The 16,062-nt window shown below is 52.5% G+C and overlaps 6 protein-coding genes across 6 annotated transcripts; 5 read left to right on the top strand and 1 right to left on the bottom strand.

Annotated features, from left to right (window-relative positions):
- The first annotated feature begins 56 nt into the window (after positions 1–56).
- On the top strand, positions 57–588 carry B0T23DRAFT_391282 (uncharacterized protein). The gene has a single exon (XM_062837930.1). It carries the CDS (start codon positions 285–287, stop codon positions 561–563), a length of 279 nt encoding a protein of 92 aa, XP_062687784.1. The 5' UTR covers positions 57–284; the 3' UTR covers positions 564–588.
- Positions 589–3,780: 3,192 nt separating this feature from the next.
- Positions 3,781–4,270, top strand: B0T23DRAFT_57721 (uncharacterized protein). Its single transcript, XM_062841487.1, has 2 exons — positions 3,781–4,006; positions 4,048–4,270. The coding sequence occupies exons 1-2, from the start codon at positions 3,945–3,947 to the stop codon at positions 4,229–4,231; spliced, it is 246 nt and encodes an 81-aa protein (XP_062687785.1). The 5' UTR covers positions 3,781–3,944; the 3' UTR covers positions 4,232–4,270.
- A 404-nt stretch (positions 4,271–4,674) lies between these two features.
- B0T23DRAFT_328074 (translation machinery-associated protein 16) lies at positions 4,675–5,332 on the bottom strand (the record flags this gene model as incomplete). The annotated part of the gene is made up of 3 exons (XM_062835662.1): positions 4,675–4,820; positions 4,880–5,013; positions 5,073–5,332. 3 exons carry the CDS (start codon positions 5,330–5,332, stop codon positions 4,675–4,677), a joined length of 540 nt encoding a protein of 179 aa, XP_062687786.1.
- A 1,467-nt stretch (positions 5,333–6,799) lies between these two features.
- Positions 6,800–9,472, top strand: B0T23DRAFT_57726 (uncharacterized protein). Its single transcript, XM_062841488.1, has 2 exons — positions 6,800–7,159; positions 7,230–9,472. Exons 1-2 carry the CDS (start codon positions 6,999–7,001, stop codon positions 9,343–9,345), a joined length of 2,277 nt encoding a protein of 758 aa, XP_062687787.1. The 5' UTR covers positions 6,800–6,998; the 3' UTR covers positions 9,346–9,472.
- A 547-nt stretch (positions 9,473–10,019) lies between these two features.
- Positions 10,020–12,261, top strand: B0T23DRAFT_457598 (surfeit locus protein 6-domain-containing protein). Its single transcript, XM_062841286.1, has 3 exons — positions 10,020–10,260; positions 10,383–10,466; positions 10,575–12,261. Exons 1-3 carry the CDS (start codon positions 10,240–10,242, stop codon positions 12,057–12,059), a joined length of 1,590 nt encoding a protein of 529 aa, XP_062687788.1. The 5' UTR covers positions 10,020–10,239; the 3' UTR covers positions 12,060–12,261.
- Positions 12,262–13,625: 1,364 nt separating this feature from the next.
- On the top strand, positions 13,626–15,151 carry B0T23DRAFT_408913 (vacuolar protein sorting-associated protein 74; the record flags this gene model as incomplete). Its single annotated transcript, XM_062839346.1, has 4 exons — positions 13,626–13,883; positions 14,092–14,338; positions 14,438–14,898; positions 15,062–15,151. 4 exons carry the CDS (start codon positions 13,626–13,628, stop codon positions 15,149–15,151), a joined length of 1,056 nt encoding a protein of 351 aa, XP_062687789.1.
- Positions 15,152–16,062: the final 911 nt, after the last annotated feature.

The raw sequence follows: 16,062 nt of genomic DNA on the forward strand, positions 1-16,062 counted from the left end.
CCCGCGACCGACGGGCGACCTCCAGCTCTTCTGCTCTCACATCGCGTCCAGAGGATAATAGCTGTTAATCAATAGCTTATTTTAGTTAGGTACTTCTATTCGGAACCGATGGTCTGCCTTTCACGACTCGCTTCCTCAACGCCATGCCACTTAACACCTTTATAAGTTCTAGCCATTCTACCCACAAGCAAAGGGTCCAGCATTCTCCTGTTCCAGGGTCCAGATCGGCTCGACTGGATCCACACTTGCAACCTAACATGGCTGCCAGGAACCGAGTGCCTTGAATGCCTCGGATCGATACGACGCACGACATGGCCAATGCCAGCGATACACACACGAAGAATCTGACCTATATGAAGCGCCCATCATACCTCCCCAAGTCTGCCCTCATCTTCCCCATCCTCCTCAACCTCCTTTCCAGATCCTGTTGTGGTCCCTGTTGCTGTTGCTCTGATACCGGTAATGCTGCCGGTCCAGGCCCGTACTCTCTCCCTTGTCCTTGTAATCCTGATACCGAGATCCGTCTCTGCTGCTGCTGCTGCTGCTGCTGCCCCCTGTCATAAACACCACCACTGCCGCCACCACCCCCTCCAACTCCATGGTGATAGTTGGTATTGTATCCATACATGGAGTTCACACCTTGCGGTCCAATGGGTACACTAACACTAACGCTGCTCCCCCTCCTCCTTGGTCCTCCGCCTGTGCTGCCACTCGAGGTGCTACTCCCACTGCCACTACTGCTTCGAGACCGGGATGCCGGGAGGGTTGCTTCGTCCTGGCATTGCCAGCACTTGTACCCCGTCTGATCTCGTTGGCCGGAAACCCCAGATAGGCAGGAGCCAAAGATGCCGCTGCCGCTGTTCTTGGCTACGGAACAGAGTTGTTCTGAAATGAGGACGGTGTCCTCGCTGCTGCACCGGCGGCACACGCGGATGTGGGTCTTGTAGGTGCACATTTGCTTCGTCTCTGGTCTTTTGGTGCCGTAGTGTATGCCCGGTCAAGCCAACCAGAATGATGGTCGAGAAGATGTGTGGGATTGCGGATACTAATCAACGGTTAGATGAAAGATGGGAGACAGGTATGACTGGGGAAAAGCTGGTACTCACGTTGAGATTGTTAACAACAAGCTTGTAGTCTAACTTGGAAGCCCAAGTGGAATGATTCTTGCTCGTTTTTCGAACCAACCTACACACATATACTGGTCCGAAACCCGTCCTTGGTACAACTGACACCCGAAAGCACAGTTGGCTGAGACAAAACCAGCGTCTAATTCTCTCCAGTGCAACCGGTGTGTTTAATGCAAGTGCCTCGCAGATAGGTGATATAGGTCATACACAACACCAACCAAAGTGTATAGAAGCATGGAAAATGGAAATGGGAAATAATGAAGAATGATTTAGTCTGTTTCAGACTCCAAGGTTTGTCCATAAAGGGTTGTCAGAGAAATAGGGGACTGACGTACTACTTATCATTTTGGGGGGAACTGCCTGGAGTTTGCCTGCGTCGGTTGTGGCTTGTCAGTTACTCCCAACGAACTCGGAGGAGAACTGCACTGCACTGGACTCGACTCAAAGTCGGAACATGGCATGGATGGATAGATGGATGCAATGGATAAACTCGACGTCAGTCCAGTCCAGGGTTTGGTTCCCGTGTGTGTGTCTCGCGCGTGTCGTTCGTCCGTCCATCCGTCCTGTCGTGCCCATTGTGACTTGTGCATGGCCTTTGGGTTGGTAGGTAGCTATGCAGTGCAGCTCCGGCAAGCCGTATATCCTGAGTTTCACGTTTGGCAAGCAAGTTAAATGGTTCTCCAATCGCATGACAATTTCTTCATCATGAGAGGAGCGAAAGGCTTTGGGAAGGGGGAATGGATATCAGCATGTGGCATCGTGTCAAAGTGGCTGTATGGCGCAGACGGGAAAGGTTCTATAGGGTCTGGATTGAACATCAGTCGTGAGCGTCTAACATTGGATAGAACCGCAGAACCTTTTGGGTCTTGTGTAACCCTCAGCTTCGATGAATCCCACAGCTTCCAAGGCCATGGATGTTTGCTGGTACACAGAGACTCGAAAGCATCAACCTAATCTTCCCTTGCCAAAAAAAAAAAAAAAAAAAAAAAAAAAAAAAAAAAAAAAAAAGTCTTGTCTATTTACCGACCAGAGAAAAAAAGAGAAAAGGAAAAACACCAAGAAACCAAAACGAACGCTCAGTCACACAATCAAGTATGCGTCCCCGACTATTTTGTACCAGTGTCCACTGCACATGTCTGTCTCATGCAGCAAGCCTCGAACTGCCCCGAGCAAAAATACTCTCCAGATTTCAGCGTGTCAATCCTTCGTTACGTTGCCTGACATTCTTCACTCAGTCGCGCTTACGAAAAGGGTTCAGGTTACACACAGGAGGATCGGGCCGGGGGAAGGAGACCTCATAAGGAAGAAATCCCTGCCTACCTGCCGTTTTCTCGGCAGGGCAAGACAGCTGTGAAAAACATGACATGGTACGGCATGACCATAGCATGGCAGAGTAGGGTAGGGTAGGGCAGAGTACATGTACTCGTCGTTCGTTCGTTCGAACAAAGTTCCAAATATCTCAACTTATACAAAACCGCCATCTGTTTTGGGAGCGGGTTGCAGAAGTGTAGGCCTGGTACTTTCATTAGAGCTCTGCTACCTCTTCTTCCCCCCTCATCTAATTTATCTACGCGGTATTTCCATCGACTGGCTCGATCTTCCCGTTCCTTGTGGACTACTACATGTGCAGGTAGCTAGCCGGGGAATGGAAGAATAAGACTGAGGGATGAGGCGAGGAAAAGGAGGGGAAGCACGAACCCCAAGCGCGCAGGTAGCCCGAACCGCCAAGGTACACCAATAGCTAGCTAGGTGAATCAAGTTCATGGGAAGGTGAATGGACAAAAGTTGCGTTAGGTTGTATGTCTCCATATAGATAGAAAGAAGAGGGGGGACAAGATGAGGGGAAATGTCAACGACAGATTCGGGTAGTGGTGACAAAAGATGGACGGATAGATGGAGGGACGACTAACTGGTCGGCAAAGGGAAAACAGCACGCACACATGAGGTGGGTTCTCTAGTACGTTGACAGGTAGATTGACCAGAAAACAAACAAACAAGACACCCAAAATCTTTTCATCTTGGAAGTAAACTTGAAACCACAGCCAAGTACCAAATCTCGTCCCTCATTGCCATCATATCCCTCCCTAAAGGAAAGCAGAACACCAAAGCCGCTCCGAGTCCAGCAAATTTCCCAGGAGCACCCTAGCCAGAACTCTCCGAACTCCGGAGAGACCGGCCCCGAACCCGGTCCATGGCAACTTGCAGGACATATGGAATACCGGTAAAGCCAGGGGGCAGCGAAGGACAGCCAAAGGACAGTCAAGGAGGGGGGAAAAGGCCAAACCGCCCACGGCTACCTGCTTTTCAGGTGCATACCGGTGAGTCAGACTATTTCCGCCCGCAACAACTTGGGTGTGGAGGGGGGGAGTTGAGGAATCAGGGGAAAATAGGGTCCACCTTGGCGTTTTCGGCTGCGTTATGCCCACGAGGAGCACGTAAGTTGTACAACATCAACTGGCAGCTTCTCCCGAGCGAAGGTGTTGAATGAAGAAGCATTAGAACAACTCGGGTTGCTGTCGATCACCTTGCATATGATTAAAAATAAAATCCGGGATAAGGAGGCAAGTAATCGTCGAATCGGGCGTTGCCGTTGTGGGAGTGTAAAACATCTTGTGTAAAGTGGGCTTTTTTTGTCCTTCTTTCTATATGCAGGACTCATGACGGGTTCCAGAAGCAATGCATCTCTTCAATTTCCACACTTCTACCTCTTCTTTCTTTTTGTTACCGGTATGTCTCTCACACGTTGGTCTTATGGTAGGAGACCTGCAGCCCTGTAAGCAAGTCTTTCCAAGGCACAGCCGTCGGCTGCTCTGAAACATGTTTTCTTTTCTCTCTCCCGGTTTCCATGAACCCTCTTCTCTATCCCTAACTGGTGAACTGTCCGAGCTGACGGGGAACCTGAACTGGCCGGCTGGGACAGGCTGTCGGTAACTGGACCCAGCCATGAAATGGCGTCCTTAACACGTTGCCCTCATCCCACCCACCTCCTTCTCGAATCTTCTCCCTTCAGCCCTCTTTCATTCGGTTCGGGCCCGAGTGCGGTTTGGTGCCTGGTGTCTGGTGCTTGGACGAGGTGGGACTGTGATTTGTATGCACAGCGATAATCGAACCCGGGGGTCACGGCAGCAGCCGCTTTTGTTCAAGGTGTAGTAAGCAAGCAAGGTACGGGTTGCGGGCCAGGGTCAGGTACGAAGGATAAAGTGGCTTGTGACAGATTGATTGATGAGGCTCGTGGGAGGGATGAATAAATGTTTGTCTTTCCCGCCTTTCAGTATCATTAGTGGACACGGCCAAAACTTAAGGCTGCAGGTTGGCGGTTTGGCAAAGGTAAAACGCTGTCTTATTTTGCAGCACGACGCATGGCATCTAACCGAGTGACGAGCAACGGAGGAGACGGGACGAGTAGCCGGCTGGCGTTCAACGGGGACTGGGACTGGAACTGAAGGGCTGGAAAGGGGTATCATTAAGGTTTGTTGAGGCCCAGCTGCCTCGCTGATCCTGGATATCTCCGTCTTTAGGTCGGAAAAAAAGAAGGGGCGATGTGCTCTCAGTTGGTCTGTGGAGGGAAGCTGGCAGGCGCGGATCTTCCTGAGGACTGGATTTTGACCCATGTGAGGTTGGTGAGGAAGGCCCAGTTGCCATCCCACCGATCTAGCATCTCGGTGGTCTTTTCATTGGTAAGGTCGGGAAGGTCTGTAAACTGGTCAGCGACAAGCTATGCCACAAAGAGACACAATGGGGAAAGGACTGACAGAAACCATCACGCTCTTCCTTGTGAAGCGCCTCCATCTTCATCTTCAAAAGATCCTCCTTGGCGCTGGGCGGCCTGCCCTGACGACGAGCCTTTTTGATTTCGTGATATTCCTCATCATGCTGATGGCAGAATCTGGGTGGATGGTTAGAGATGGTCCCACCAATATTGGCACAGTCGCAGTCCACACTTACTCAGCAATCTTCTTTTGGATGGCGGAGAGCTCGAGCGGCTTGTTCTCATTTTCACGAGTAGCCTCTTGGAAGAAGGCGATACGGGTGATCAGAGGCTGGTCCCTCTTGCGCCTGGCCTCGGACATCTTTTCGAGACGATCATCGCGAACCTGGGCCTTGTGAAGACGGCGGGAATCACGACTCTTGGCGTGGAGGGCTTCAATGGCACCGCCTCTCTTCTTCGCAATGGCCTTGCGGGCTTTTTCGAGAGTCTTGGGCATGGTGAAGATCAGTAATCTTGGGAGATGAATTAGATGATGGTTGTACTTGATGTGTTGGTGAAGACGAAGGTACGTATTTCAACAGGTGAATTGCACGTATGGGACTTGCTCTTTGGCGGTTGGGATGGAATTTTTCGATAAGCGGCCAGCGAACTGGGGACAGTGGGGTACTAAGACTTGGCCTACCGATAAGGCTTACTTGTACAGGTACCTAACGTTAGACGCTGTCAGGGCTGTCAACTGTTTAAGTGGTTGCAGCTCCCGTCGGATGCCCCTGGGGTTTGATTGGAGAATAGCACTGCGATCCATGTCTTGGCGACGAGCTCTGTGGTCGAGCTGTTAGTTCAACTAGGACCTCCAGTAGGTTGGAGCTACCATTATAGTGTAACGAACTTACTTGGAGGTACCTCTACATACACGCGCAGTAGGAACCGTCTCTCTGATCTGGCAGGTGACATGTTTACACGGTGAAATACCCTGTTGAGATGCAGGTCTCGTCAAATGGAGTGTACCTAGGATTGTTACCATTCACACAGTCAAATTCCAGATTTTTGAGTGATCAGAAGCACATGGGATACCATCAAGGCATTACTGTAGAGTGAGGGTGAATCCCTCCCTAGGTGGACGACGCCTCCCCACCTCATTGTTTTGTGCACAAACAGAGCCATTGCTTGGATGCCCCTGAATGCCCCGCATGGATCGGATGGATCAGCGATTGACAGGCATGTCGCCTGGCACAGTCTGGTCGCGGGGGCAACGACGCGGTACGCGCTTCCCTTCCATTTTCTGGAAACCTGCCACCCCAGGCGATTTTGGGTCGTTTTACGGGGGCGGGAAGGCGTGGATCGGCTCCATTCTCCCATTAGGTTCTTTGCACTGGCAACTGGAACCTTGGGTTTTTGGGGTCTGGTGGACTGCGGCAAAAACTGCCTGCCCGGCCATTTCACCACCAATTTTTGCAGTGGCCTGCCCTTCACCGGCCCTAAGTAGAGGTAGAGGTCGGGTATCGCCTACCGAGACGGGACCGCAGCAGCCCTTGTCAGTTGTCAGGCAGGCAGGTCGTCCCCCGCCCGAGATTTCCAGTGGCTTCACACTTCCCTTGAGGGCAACTTCACCTTTCCTCTTCCGTGGTGTGCAGCAACCCCCTCGAGCTCACCTTCCTCCCTCGCCTCATAGGAAACGAGGTCGTTGCATTTCCGTCCTCCAAACTCGCCAATCCTCCAGTGGCTTGGTGAGAATTGCAGGTCTTTCAACCATTCAATCATAGAGGTGGTATCGGGACGACGTCAGGGCATCGCTCGCTTGGGCTGTCCATTACTCTCACTCCACAACAAAACAAAACAAAACAAAACAAAAACATCGACAAAACAGTGGGTTGGCACATCGTTTCGTTGCAACCCGCATCAACGCACAGCATACTACCGCAGTACGGATTTATACACGCATCCTCGACTGCAGGAACCACGCCAATTCATGCATACATAGCCTCCGCATCATCACCCATTTTATTCGGCACCCGATATCTCACCGCAGTTGCCACCACTCGACAGGGAACACAAGTTCCATGGCCTCGTCAGTCGCGTGAGCCTTTGTTCAACTTGTCGGTTGCTGCAACCTACCGCGCTTGTCAGGCGCCTGTGGCGCGTTTTCCGTCACTGGAGCAAAGATGGGCATCAACGGTCTTCTCCCCTTGCTAAAATCCATTCACCGCCCTGCCGAACTCAGGAAGTACGCGGGCGAAACTCTGGGCATCGACGGCTATGGATGGCTTCATCGAGGTGCTATCGCTTGCGCCATTGACTTGGCTCAAGGCAAGCCAACCCGCAAGTAGGTTCCAACCGAGGCTACCATGGACTGTCTGACCCCAAGGCTAATTGTAACACCGTTAAAAAAAAAGATATGTTGACTATGCGATGCACCGCGTCAAAATGTTCAAGCATTTTGGGGTGACGCCCTATGTTGTCTTTGACGGCGACTACCTTCCAAGCAAGGCCAAGACGGAATTGGATCGCGAGAGCAGACGAGAGACGAGCAGGAAGACGGGCCTAGAACTCCTCAAGGCTGGCAAACCATCACAAGCCCACATCGAACTCCAAAAGGCCATCGACATCACACCAGAAATGGCCCGCCATCTGATTGACGAGCTGAAAAAGGCCAATGTTCCATATGTCGTCGCGCCGTACGAAGCAGATGCACAGTTGATCTACCTCGAGCGTCGGGGCATCATCAGCGGTATTGTCTCGGAGGATTCTGATCTGTTGGTTTTTGGAGCCAAGCGCCTCTTGACCAAGATGGATCAGTACGGACAATGTATCGAAATCAACCGCAGCCAGTTTTGTGCCGTCCGTGAGATCTCCTTGACGGGATGGTCGGATGCCGAGTTCCGCCAGATGGCCATCTTCAGCGGCTGCGACTACCTCGACAGCCTTCCCAGCATGGGTCTCAGGACAGCATACCGCATGATTCGAAAGCTCAAGACGCCTGAGCGCATTGTCAAGAAGCTCCAGTTCGACGGCAAAATCCGGGTTCCCGACGACTATCTCGCACGGTTCAAGCAGGCTGAACTGACTTTCATCTACCAACGCGTGTTTTGCCCAGAGAAGCAAGCGGTGGTGTGCTTGACAGAACCCGACGAGTCGATTAACGTTGACGATATGCCGTACATTGGCGCACCCATAGATGCCAAGCTGGCTCGCGCCATCGCTGTTGGCGATGTCAACCCGATCACCAAGGAGCCAATCATTGTCACAGCAACCTCTCCCAGCAAGAGAAGGATCAGCCAGGTCTTCACTTCCGCTTTCGGCGAAGGCAAGAAAATGGGAAAGCCTATCGACCAATATTTCAAGGACCGCCGCATTCCTCTCGGAGAGATGGACCCCAATTGTTTTAACGTTGAGCCTGATAATGGTGAACAGGAGGCAACCGCCGAACCTCGCCCTATCGTGTTTCCATTGCCGAGGCCTTACGTGGAGGATGTGGGAACATCGGCAGCCCCTGCTCGGCGCTACACGGCTCAAAACAGCCGGCGCAAGAGTGAGCCCATTTCGAAGCTTCTGGCCTCATTTGACGACACATCCAGCATCACATCGCGACGACAGACAACAGGAGCAGCATTCGAGGTATTCACGGACACTGACCCTGCGATCTCCACAAGACCGCCAAAGAAAGCGCGACTGTGTGAAGACGCAGTGTCGGAAGATGCCGTCACTGCTAACCCCGAAAAGAGTAAGTTCTTCCCTCAGACCAAGGCGAAGAAGGCGGCAGCCAGGAAGTCGGAGTCTTTCATCATGTCGGATGACTCTATCGAGGAAGCTTTTCGGAGCGTTCCGGATGCTGTATGGAGTTCGTCAAAGGCTCGTCGTCGGAGCGGAAAGGTTCAGTTTGTCGAGGAGTCACCGTCCTCTGAACCAGTGTCTCAGGAGAAGGAACAGGAAGATTTGGAAGAGCCATCTCTTCCTGTGATGCCAAGGAGTACCACCATTGATGCCAGCAGCGATGCCGAGGACGAAGTGGAAGTTCCTGGCTCATCATCGCAAGAGGCCATCACCAAGAAAAGTGTGAAATCCCAGACGCCGCTGGGCCCTCGGCTCCGGCAATTCTCGTATCAACCAGGTAAACCCGGTGCTCGCCTTGTCAATGGTCTGCCTACACCTTCCTCAACCCAAGAGAGATCTGCTGCGGTGCGTAGATCATCGTTGAATCCAAGCTCGCCCATGTTGACTCCGCTGCAACGCATGGGAGCCCGGGCACTGAAGCAAGTTACACCCCGCGCCACGCCTCCTAGCAGCGCCCGCGCACGTAAATCAAGCAAGCCGAGCGAAGCTCTCGGCTCCGTCCAGGTGGATCCCGCCACCATTCCGTTGCCGTTGGCCGACTTTGCTGAAGTTAGAGCCCTGAACATGTCGCTCCAGGGGAGCGAGGATCAGATCATTCCTGAAAGTGATGGAGAAACCGAATTGGGCACGACAGCCACTCGTCCGCGACTCAACTTAGCGCAGTACCTGTATTCGTGAGCCCCCAATTTGTGCTCTCGGGAGTGTATTAGGAGAAGCCAGATATGTGGTGTGCATAGCACTCGGCGTACCGGTAAGGAAGAAACCCCGCCTGGAAAATGGGTGGGCTTGAATTGCACTATGGTCTGTTGTAAGGAAACGTGGAAAGATAATGGGCCAGGAGTTTTGGCAGGCAAAGAAGGGAATCATGGAAAGAGCAGGTTGAAGTTCATGAGGAGAACTTCCATCACCTGTTATGCGATAACATTGCCCCGATGGGCCATTCATTCATTGATGGCCTTTGTCAAGAAGGAAGCTATATCACTTTAGTAGGAAATAAACAAACAATGGTAACCATGATGAAGGAACGCTGTTGCACCTGTCAAGACTCTGTCAGGAGACATGTCACCATCAGATCCAAACATGAATTCTATAGGTAGAGGTACCTATATAGAGGTAGGTAGACGGGAGCGTGCTAGGAATGGCAAGTATCCCTCTAACCGCGATAAGATCGATGAGAGGTGCCAGGGCAGTTCACCGCCTTTGGCAGAATGCGAGAACCCCCAAGCGTGAAAGTGTGGGGCAAGGTGCTGGGGGGCTCCACACTGCTGGGAACAATCCACTAAAATTTCACTGTAATCCACTGGCGAACAAAAATTCATCGAGACGGGAAACAGTCGCTCGACCACAGCCGACCCGCCCTCCACTGTCTCAATTTTTCCATCTGGGTTTCGTTTCGATACCTCGACATACTACCTCGACCATTATTCCGCCCGCTCGTCATCACTCACAACCCCATTACAGCGAAATCCCGGGTCCGACTTTTTTGTCGCCTCAATCACCTAGGTCTCTCTATTTTAGCGACTGGCAATAAACCAGGTCGACTCGTACAAGCGAAAACCAGCGTGTGCAAAGATGGCGGATACCGATTTGCAGGTAAGCAGACCGGCGCTGGAATGCACACCACCGATACGGTGATACCCATGGCTGGTAGTTGTGGCCAAAGTGTGATGGCTAGAGCTCCGACGCTGACCATGCCGTCTTGCGATTGCGAACAGGAGCGCCTGCGTTCTCACGCCCAGGCCTTTGACGGTCTACTGTCGCTGATCCCAGCCAAGATGTACTATGGCGAGGACAATAGTGTACGTTACCCCCCCGTTGACTTGGCTATTCATCATAAACTCAACCATTGATGTTGGTGTCAAAATGCCTTCGATCGCGTCGCTGATCCCAAGTAACCCCGCCAACAGGATCAGTGGAAGAAGAAGAAGCAAACCAAGGAGCAGGCAAAAGCTGCTAAGAGGGGGAAGCTCGACCCCGACAGTGAACTCAACCGCAACGCCAAGGAGGTCATGGAGGAGCGCGCCCGCAACAAGCGCAAGCTCCAGGAAATGGAGGAGAGCAGCACTGAAGACAGCGACGTCGACGTCGAAATCCCTGGTGTTGAGAAGGAAAAGCCCCTCGAAGGACTGAAGAAGAGGGTTGTCAAGGACGACGCCGAGACAGAAGAGTCTGCGCCTAAAAAGCAGAAGCTTTCCGAGGAGGAGGAGGAGGAGGAGGAGGCTGTCCCCGCTGAGAAGCCCTTGAGCAAGAAGGAGCAAGAAAAGGAGGCCAAGCGTCTCGCAAAGCTGGCCAAGCAGGAGAAGAAGAAGGCCAAGCTCGAGGCAAAACTGGGCAAGGGTAGAAAGACGGAAAAGAAGGACGACACCGCCGAAGAAGCCAAGCCTTCCACCGAAGCTAACGAGGACGACGAGAACGACGATATGGCTCCCATTGATGTGTCTGGTCTCGTAACAAAGGAGGATGAGGGCGAGTCCCAGGAATCCGCTCAATCCTCTGTTTTCGATGGTCGCGACAAGGCCGGTTCCGCCGAGCCCGCCAGCGCCAACACCTCGATCTCTTCCGCCGTTCCCCCATCGGATAAGCCCAAGTTCAAGCTTCCCGCCGATACCACGGTTCTCCGCGAGCGTCTCGCCGCCAAGATTGAGCAACTCCGTGCCGCTCGCAAGGTTGAGAAGGATGACGAGGGTAAGCCCATTCGCACTAGGCAGGAACTCATCGAGATGCGCCGCGAGAAGGAGGCCAAGCGCAAGGCCCACAAGCGCGAGCAGAGACAGAAGCAGAAGGAGGAGGAGGATCGGAAGCGGTCAGAGGCTATTGCCAGCTCGCGCAACTCTCCCCTAAGCATGCTCAGCCCCAAGGACGATGTTGAAACCAACTTTGCTTTCGGACGTCTCGCCTTCTCCGATGGTGTTCAGCTTTCTCGTGACGCCGCCTTTGTCAAGTCCGACGGAACCAAGAAGAAGGGCCCCACGGACGCCAAGTCCAAGCTTGCCAAGCTTGAGGCCCAGAAGAAGCGCCTCGAGGCCTTGCCTGAAGATAAGCGCAAGGAAGTCCTTGAGAAGGAGACGTGGCTCGCTGCCCGTAAGCGTGCCGAGGGCGAGAAGGTTCACGACGACGAGCACCTGCTCAAGAAGGCTGTCAAGCGCAAGGAGAAGGCAAAGAGCAAGAGCGCCAATGAGTGGAGAGAGCGCAAGGAGGGCGTCGCCAAGGCCCAGTACGATAGGTCAAAGAAGCGCGAGGAGAACATCAAGAAGAAGCAGGACGAGAAGAAGGCCCGCAAGATGGGCATCAAGGTCAAGAGCGGCAAGGGCGGCAAGGGTGGAGGAAAAGGTGCTTCCAAGGGTAAGAGCAGGCCTGGATTCGAGGGCGGATTCGGAGGTAAGAAGAAATAAGCGTCGGATAAGGTGTTCAGCAAGGGGTGTTTTGTCTTTTTGGAGAGAGATGTTGATACCACTGCTGCTGCATAGCGGCAGATGCTCGGGAGGCTGGCATATCCTTTTCCCATTCTTCTGCCTTGTCGCTACGTACATATTTCTTGGGAGGGGGTAACAGGTGGTGTTTTTGGCGTTTGTTTTTTTTTCCCTTCATGGTTCCTTTTTTTTTTTTTTTTTTTTTTTTTTTTTTTTTTTGCACGGTCGGAATGGAAAAAGAGATTATATCACCCATACATATCACAACTGGACCAGATCACAACAAGCGGTTAACATGGCACGAGGCTGGGCAAGCCTTGTCTTTTGTTCTTTTATACTTAGCTAGCTTTTAGTAGTGGTGGCGAAGGGAGGAGGTAGGGGCTGGAAGTCCCCCTTCTTCTTCAGCGAGGCAGCATCTTCATGGAGTTAAAAAGTGATTATCAGCTCACCGAGTCTTTTTTTATTTTATTATGTCCGGTGACCTGAATTGGTGATGTGAGACGCATAGCTTCCCTTTCGTGCTTGACAAAACCACGATCTTTCAAGAACCATCATCTGATACTGAGGCGCTCCCCGGTGTAGGCGTTATATTTCAACTGCGAAATGAGGTGCTGTTAGTGCTGGGTGGTCGGTTCCTACTGCATGCGCAATTAAAGCACTAACACGGCGCCTGGAAGCTGACATGATTAGATATGCTACACGATTTTATCATGATCGGAGCAACCCGTGTTCCGTTCCACAAGGGAAGCTTGGAAGGGGTTAATGACTTCATCCCCAGGTAGCATTGAACAAAGAGCAGCCGTTTCAAAACGTGGCCATTCAGAATATACAGGAAAAACATAAGTTATCTCCAACTGCATGGAGTTGTTTGACGGTTTGATAGAACCCCTTTGCGCCGCAGGTGAGCTGGATCCTGAGATTGGCTCCTGAACCGATTAGACTCCGCCACGCGGACCAGGACGGGATCCCACCTCTGGACTTTCTCTTTTGTTGACCGCTGCACAACACAGCGTTCACTGCTGCGCGCTGCCTGTGCCAACCAAAAGAGGGACCCATCGAGCACCAACCCGTTACCTAGTACATACCCGAGTCCACCACTCAGCCTCAACCAACCTAACCATCCCTCCCCCTCGTCGGTCCTGCTAGAGGTAGCCAAGAGAACACCAACAGACTAGCGAAACGACAAAACACTCGCATCATCAAGAGCCGCGCCGAAGAGCGGCTTCCCACCCCCAGACGACGACAAACGGAGGACGGACCTCCACGTTCGGGACAATTGATCGACCAGGCTACTCCCTCTACTAGTCGGCCTTACCCTTTCCTCTGAAACACAGGCTACACCCAGGCCTACCGAATCCCCAATTCGCAATCCTAATCCCCACGTGTTACCGCGAAACCGAAATTATTTCAATTCCCCCTGTCCGCGAAAACACGGGGAAATAATACCAGTGCACATACGCCCATACTTGGCCGACCACATTCGCTTCGTGCCGCCCAATCATCACATCAGAAACAGTCCCCGATAAAAAAAAGAAGAGGAAGAAGAAAATGGCATCAACATCAGGCTTAACCCGGCGCAGGGGCGCGGGAGGAGGCAGCAGCGACGTCGGCGGCGGCGGCGGCGGCGGCGGCGGCGGCACTTCCGACACGAGGGACGTTGGGCCCGACACGAGCTACGAGACGGGCGAGAACGGACACAGGATTGCCTTCGACCCCCGCGACCTGAGCGAGAGCGCAGAGAGGAGCAAGCAACCCAAGCTAACGCTGATGGAGGAGGTCTTATTGCTTGGCATCAAGGATCGCGAGGTTTGTTTCCACGTCTCTCTTTCTCTCTCTCAGTCTTGCTACACTATCCCTTTATATGTTGTAGGGGCCTACCCAAGGGCTATCTTCTGACTGTGGCTGGACTCAATATTGACGTTCGCCACGTGCTCCTTGGACTGTTTTCATGATTCGGAATTCGGAACCTGGGCACGACGAGAGACGACATGGCTAACAAGACAACCCCCAACAGGGCTACCTTTCGTTCTGGAACGACAACATCTCCTATGCTCTTCGTGGATGCATTGTTCTCGAGCTGGCCTTCCGCGGCCGCATCAGCATGCAAAAGGACTCTTCCCGGCGGCGCTTCCCCTTGGCGGACCGAATTATCGAAGTCATTGACGACACTCTAACGGGTGAGGTATTGCTAGACGAGGCCCTGAAGATGATGAAGACGAGCGAAAAGATGAGCGTCAGCTCCTGGATTGACTTGATGAGCGGTACGTGTTTGCGTTACTGCCCCATTTCCATTCCCCCCATGTCTATCGTGCACACGCAAGCGGTAGCAAACGTGCTGACATGACCTGTTAATACCACAGGCGAAACCTGGAACCTAATGAAAATCGGCTACCAACTCAAACAAGTCCGCGAGCGGCTCGCAAAGGGTCTGGTCGACAAGGGCATCCTGCGCACGGAAAAGCGCAATTTCCTACTGTTCGACATGGCCACACACCCCGTGGTCGAGGGCGCCGCCAAGGAGGACATCCGACGGCGTGTGCGCAACGTGCTGACGCAGCGCACCGTCGTGCTCACCCCGACCCAGTACCTGCCCGAGGACCTCGAGTTCCGGTACGTGCGGACAATCGCCATGGTGTGCGCGGCGCACGCGGCCAACGTGCTCGAGAACGCGCTGAGTACCCTTGGCCACGAGGCGAGGGAAAACGCCTTTTCCATGGCGGACGAGCTGTTGTTGCAGTATAGCCAGTGGCCGTTTGCGGCGAGGCCGTTGCCTGGTGGGAATGGTGGGGTGGGGGCGAACTTGCCGCAGGTTATTAATGAGGTACGTTTGTTGATCTCTTATCGAGGAGGTTCCGGTAGGAGGGGGAAAAAACCCAAAAAAAAAAAAAAAAACCAAGAAAAAACAACCCCCCCCCCCCCCCCCCCCCCCGGGTGGACTATACAAGCGAGAACTTTAGCTAACATATACTCCCCCAAAAAAACAGGAGGTCAACAAAGCAAAGGACAAGGAGCTCCAGCTCGAAGTCGTGGCGGCTTGCTTGAGCGTATTCACTCGCCTTGACTCCCTGCTCTAGATGGCGCACGGGAATTGTGAGAAAGCAAACAGCCCAGCCATTGAGACCAAGCGTGGGAGACACCCCGAAAAGCGAGAATGATAATGATGTGTTGTGCTGAGTGAAAGTCGGGGGAAGGAAGCCTTTTTTCACGATCACGAACAAGGGGTGGGTGGGCGCTGGATCTTCGAGCGAGCGAACGGGCAAGGGTCAGTCAAGGCCGGCCTTCCTGATCCAACACGGAGGACGCAGCGCATTTTACCTGATTCACTATCACACCAGCAAAGCAACCGCGCAGAAGGGCCTACTATTTACTTAATATCTTCACCTCGTCTCCTTGTATGGTAGGGTAGGTATGATGATGAACATTTTTTTTAATTTCCCTCTTTTGGTCTCCCAACTTACTCTCTTCGCGGTCGAATAGGAGGGCTGGTTGGAGATGGTAAGAGGCCTGGGGTTTACTTGAAGGATATGAGAATTGGTGGTTAGGCAGATGCCGATGGACAATGAGGCGAAGCGAAGAAGTGAAGATCAAAAAAAGAAAGAAAGAAAGAAATATGACAATGAAGGGATGAGTGCGTCGAATGGGGCGAAAGCGTAGTGGTCTTAAGTGGTCTTACACATTGATTGATGCTGCACGTTTTCTGTACGTCTACACCTCTTACTTTATCATAGAAGTAATGGAATATGAACAGGATTAGGTTAGAGAAAGACGGCGCCGGTAACCCCATGGCAACCAAAACAGCCAAATTTTCAGTGATTGGTACGAAAAAAGACATATGCTTTGTTCAGTCGTTTAGCCAGATGTGTACCCTGACTTTAAATCCTTGTCATCTAGCTATAATTCACTCCGCTATGAAGCTCTTCACCTCACATATCGAACAGCAACAACCCACTCCATACACACATACACACATATATATATTTATAAT

This window comes from Neurospora hispaniola (genome assembly GCF_033458365.1).
Source record: "Neurospora hispaniola strain FGSC 10403 chromosome Unknown B0T23scaffold_14, whole genome shotgun sequence".
NCBI lineage: Eukaryota > Fungi > Ascomycota > Sordariomycetes > Sordariales > Sordariaceae > Neurospora > Neurospora hispaniola.

Coding starts and splice junctions, on each gene's coding strand:
- B0T23DRAFT_57721 (XM_062841487.1), top strand. CDS start 3,945: ATGTTTTCTTTTCTCTCTCCCGGTTTCCATGAACCCTCTTCTCTATCC. Junction 4,007..4,047: donor CTATCCCTAACTGGTGAACT/GTCCGAGCTGAC, acceptor CGGCTGGGACAG/GCTGTCGGTAACTGGACCCA.
- B0T23DRAFT_457598 (XM_062841286.1), top strand. CDS start 10,240: ATGGCGGATACCGATTTGCAG. Junction 10,261..10,382: donor TGGCGGATACCGATTTGCAG/GTAAGCAGACCG, acceptor GATTGCGAACAG/GAGCGCCTGCGTTCTCACGC. Junction 10,467..10,574: donor ACTATGGCGAGGACAATAGT/GTACGTTACCCC, acceptor CCCCGCCAACAG/GATCAGTGGAAGAAGAAGAA.
- B0T23DRAFT_57726 (XM_062841488.1), top strand. CDS start 6,999: ATGGGCATCAACGGTCTTCTCCCCTTGCTAAAATCCATTCACCGCCCT. Junction 7,160..7,229: donor CAAGGCAAGCCAACCCGCAA/GTAGGTTCCAAC, acceptor TTAAAAAAAAAG/ATATGTTGACTATGCGATGC.
- B0T23DRAFT_391282 (XM_062837930.1), top strand. CDS start 285: ATGCCTCGGATCGATACGACGCACGACATGGCCAATGCCAGCGATACA.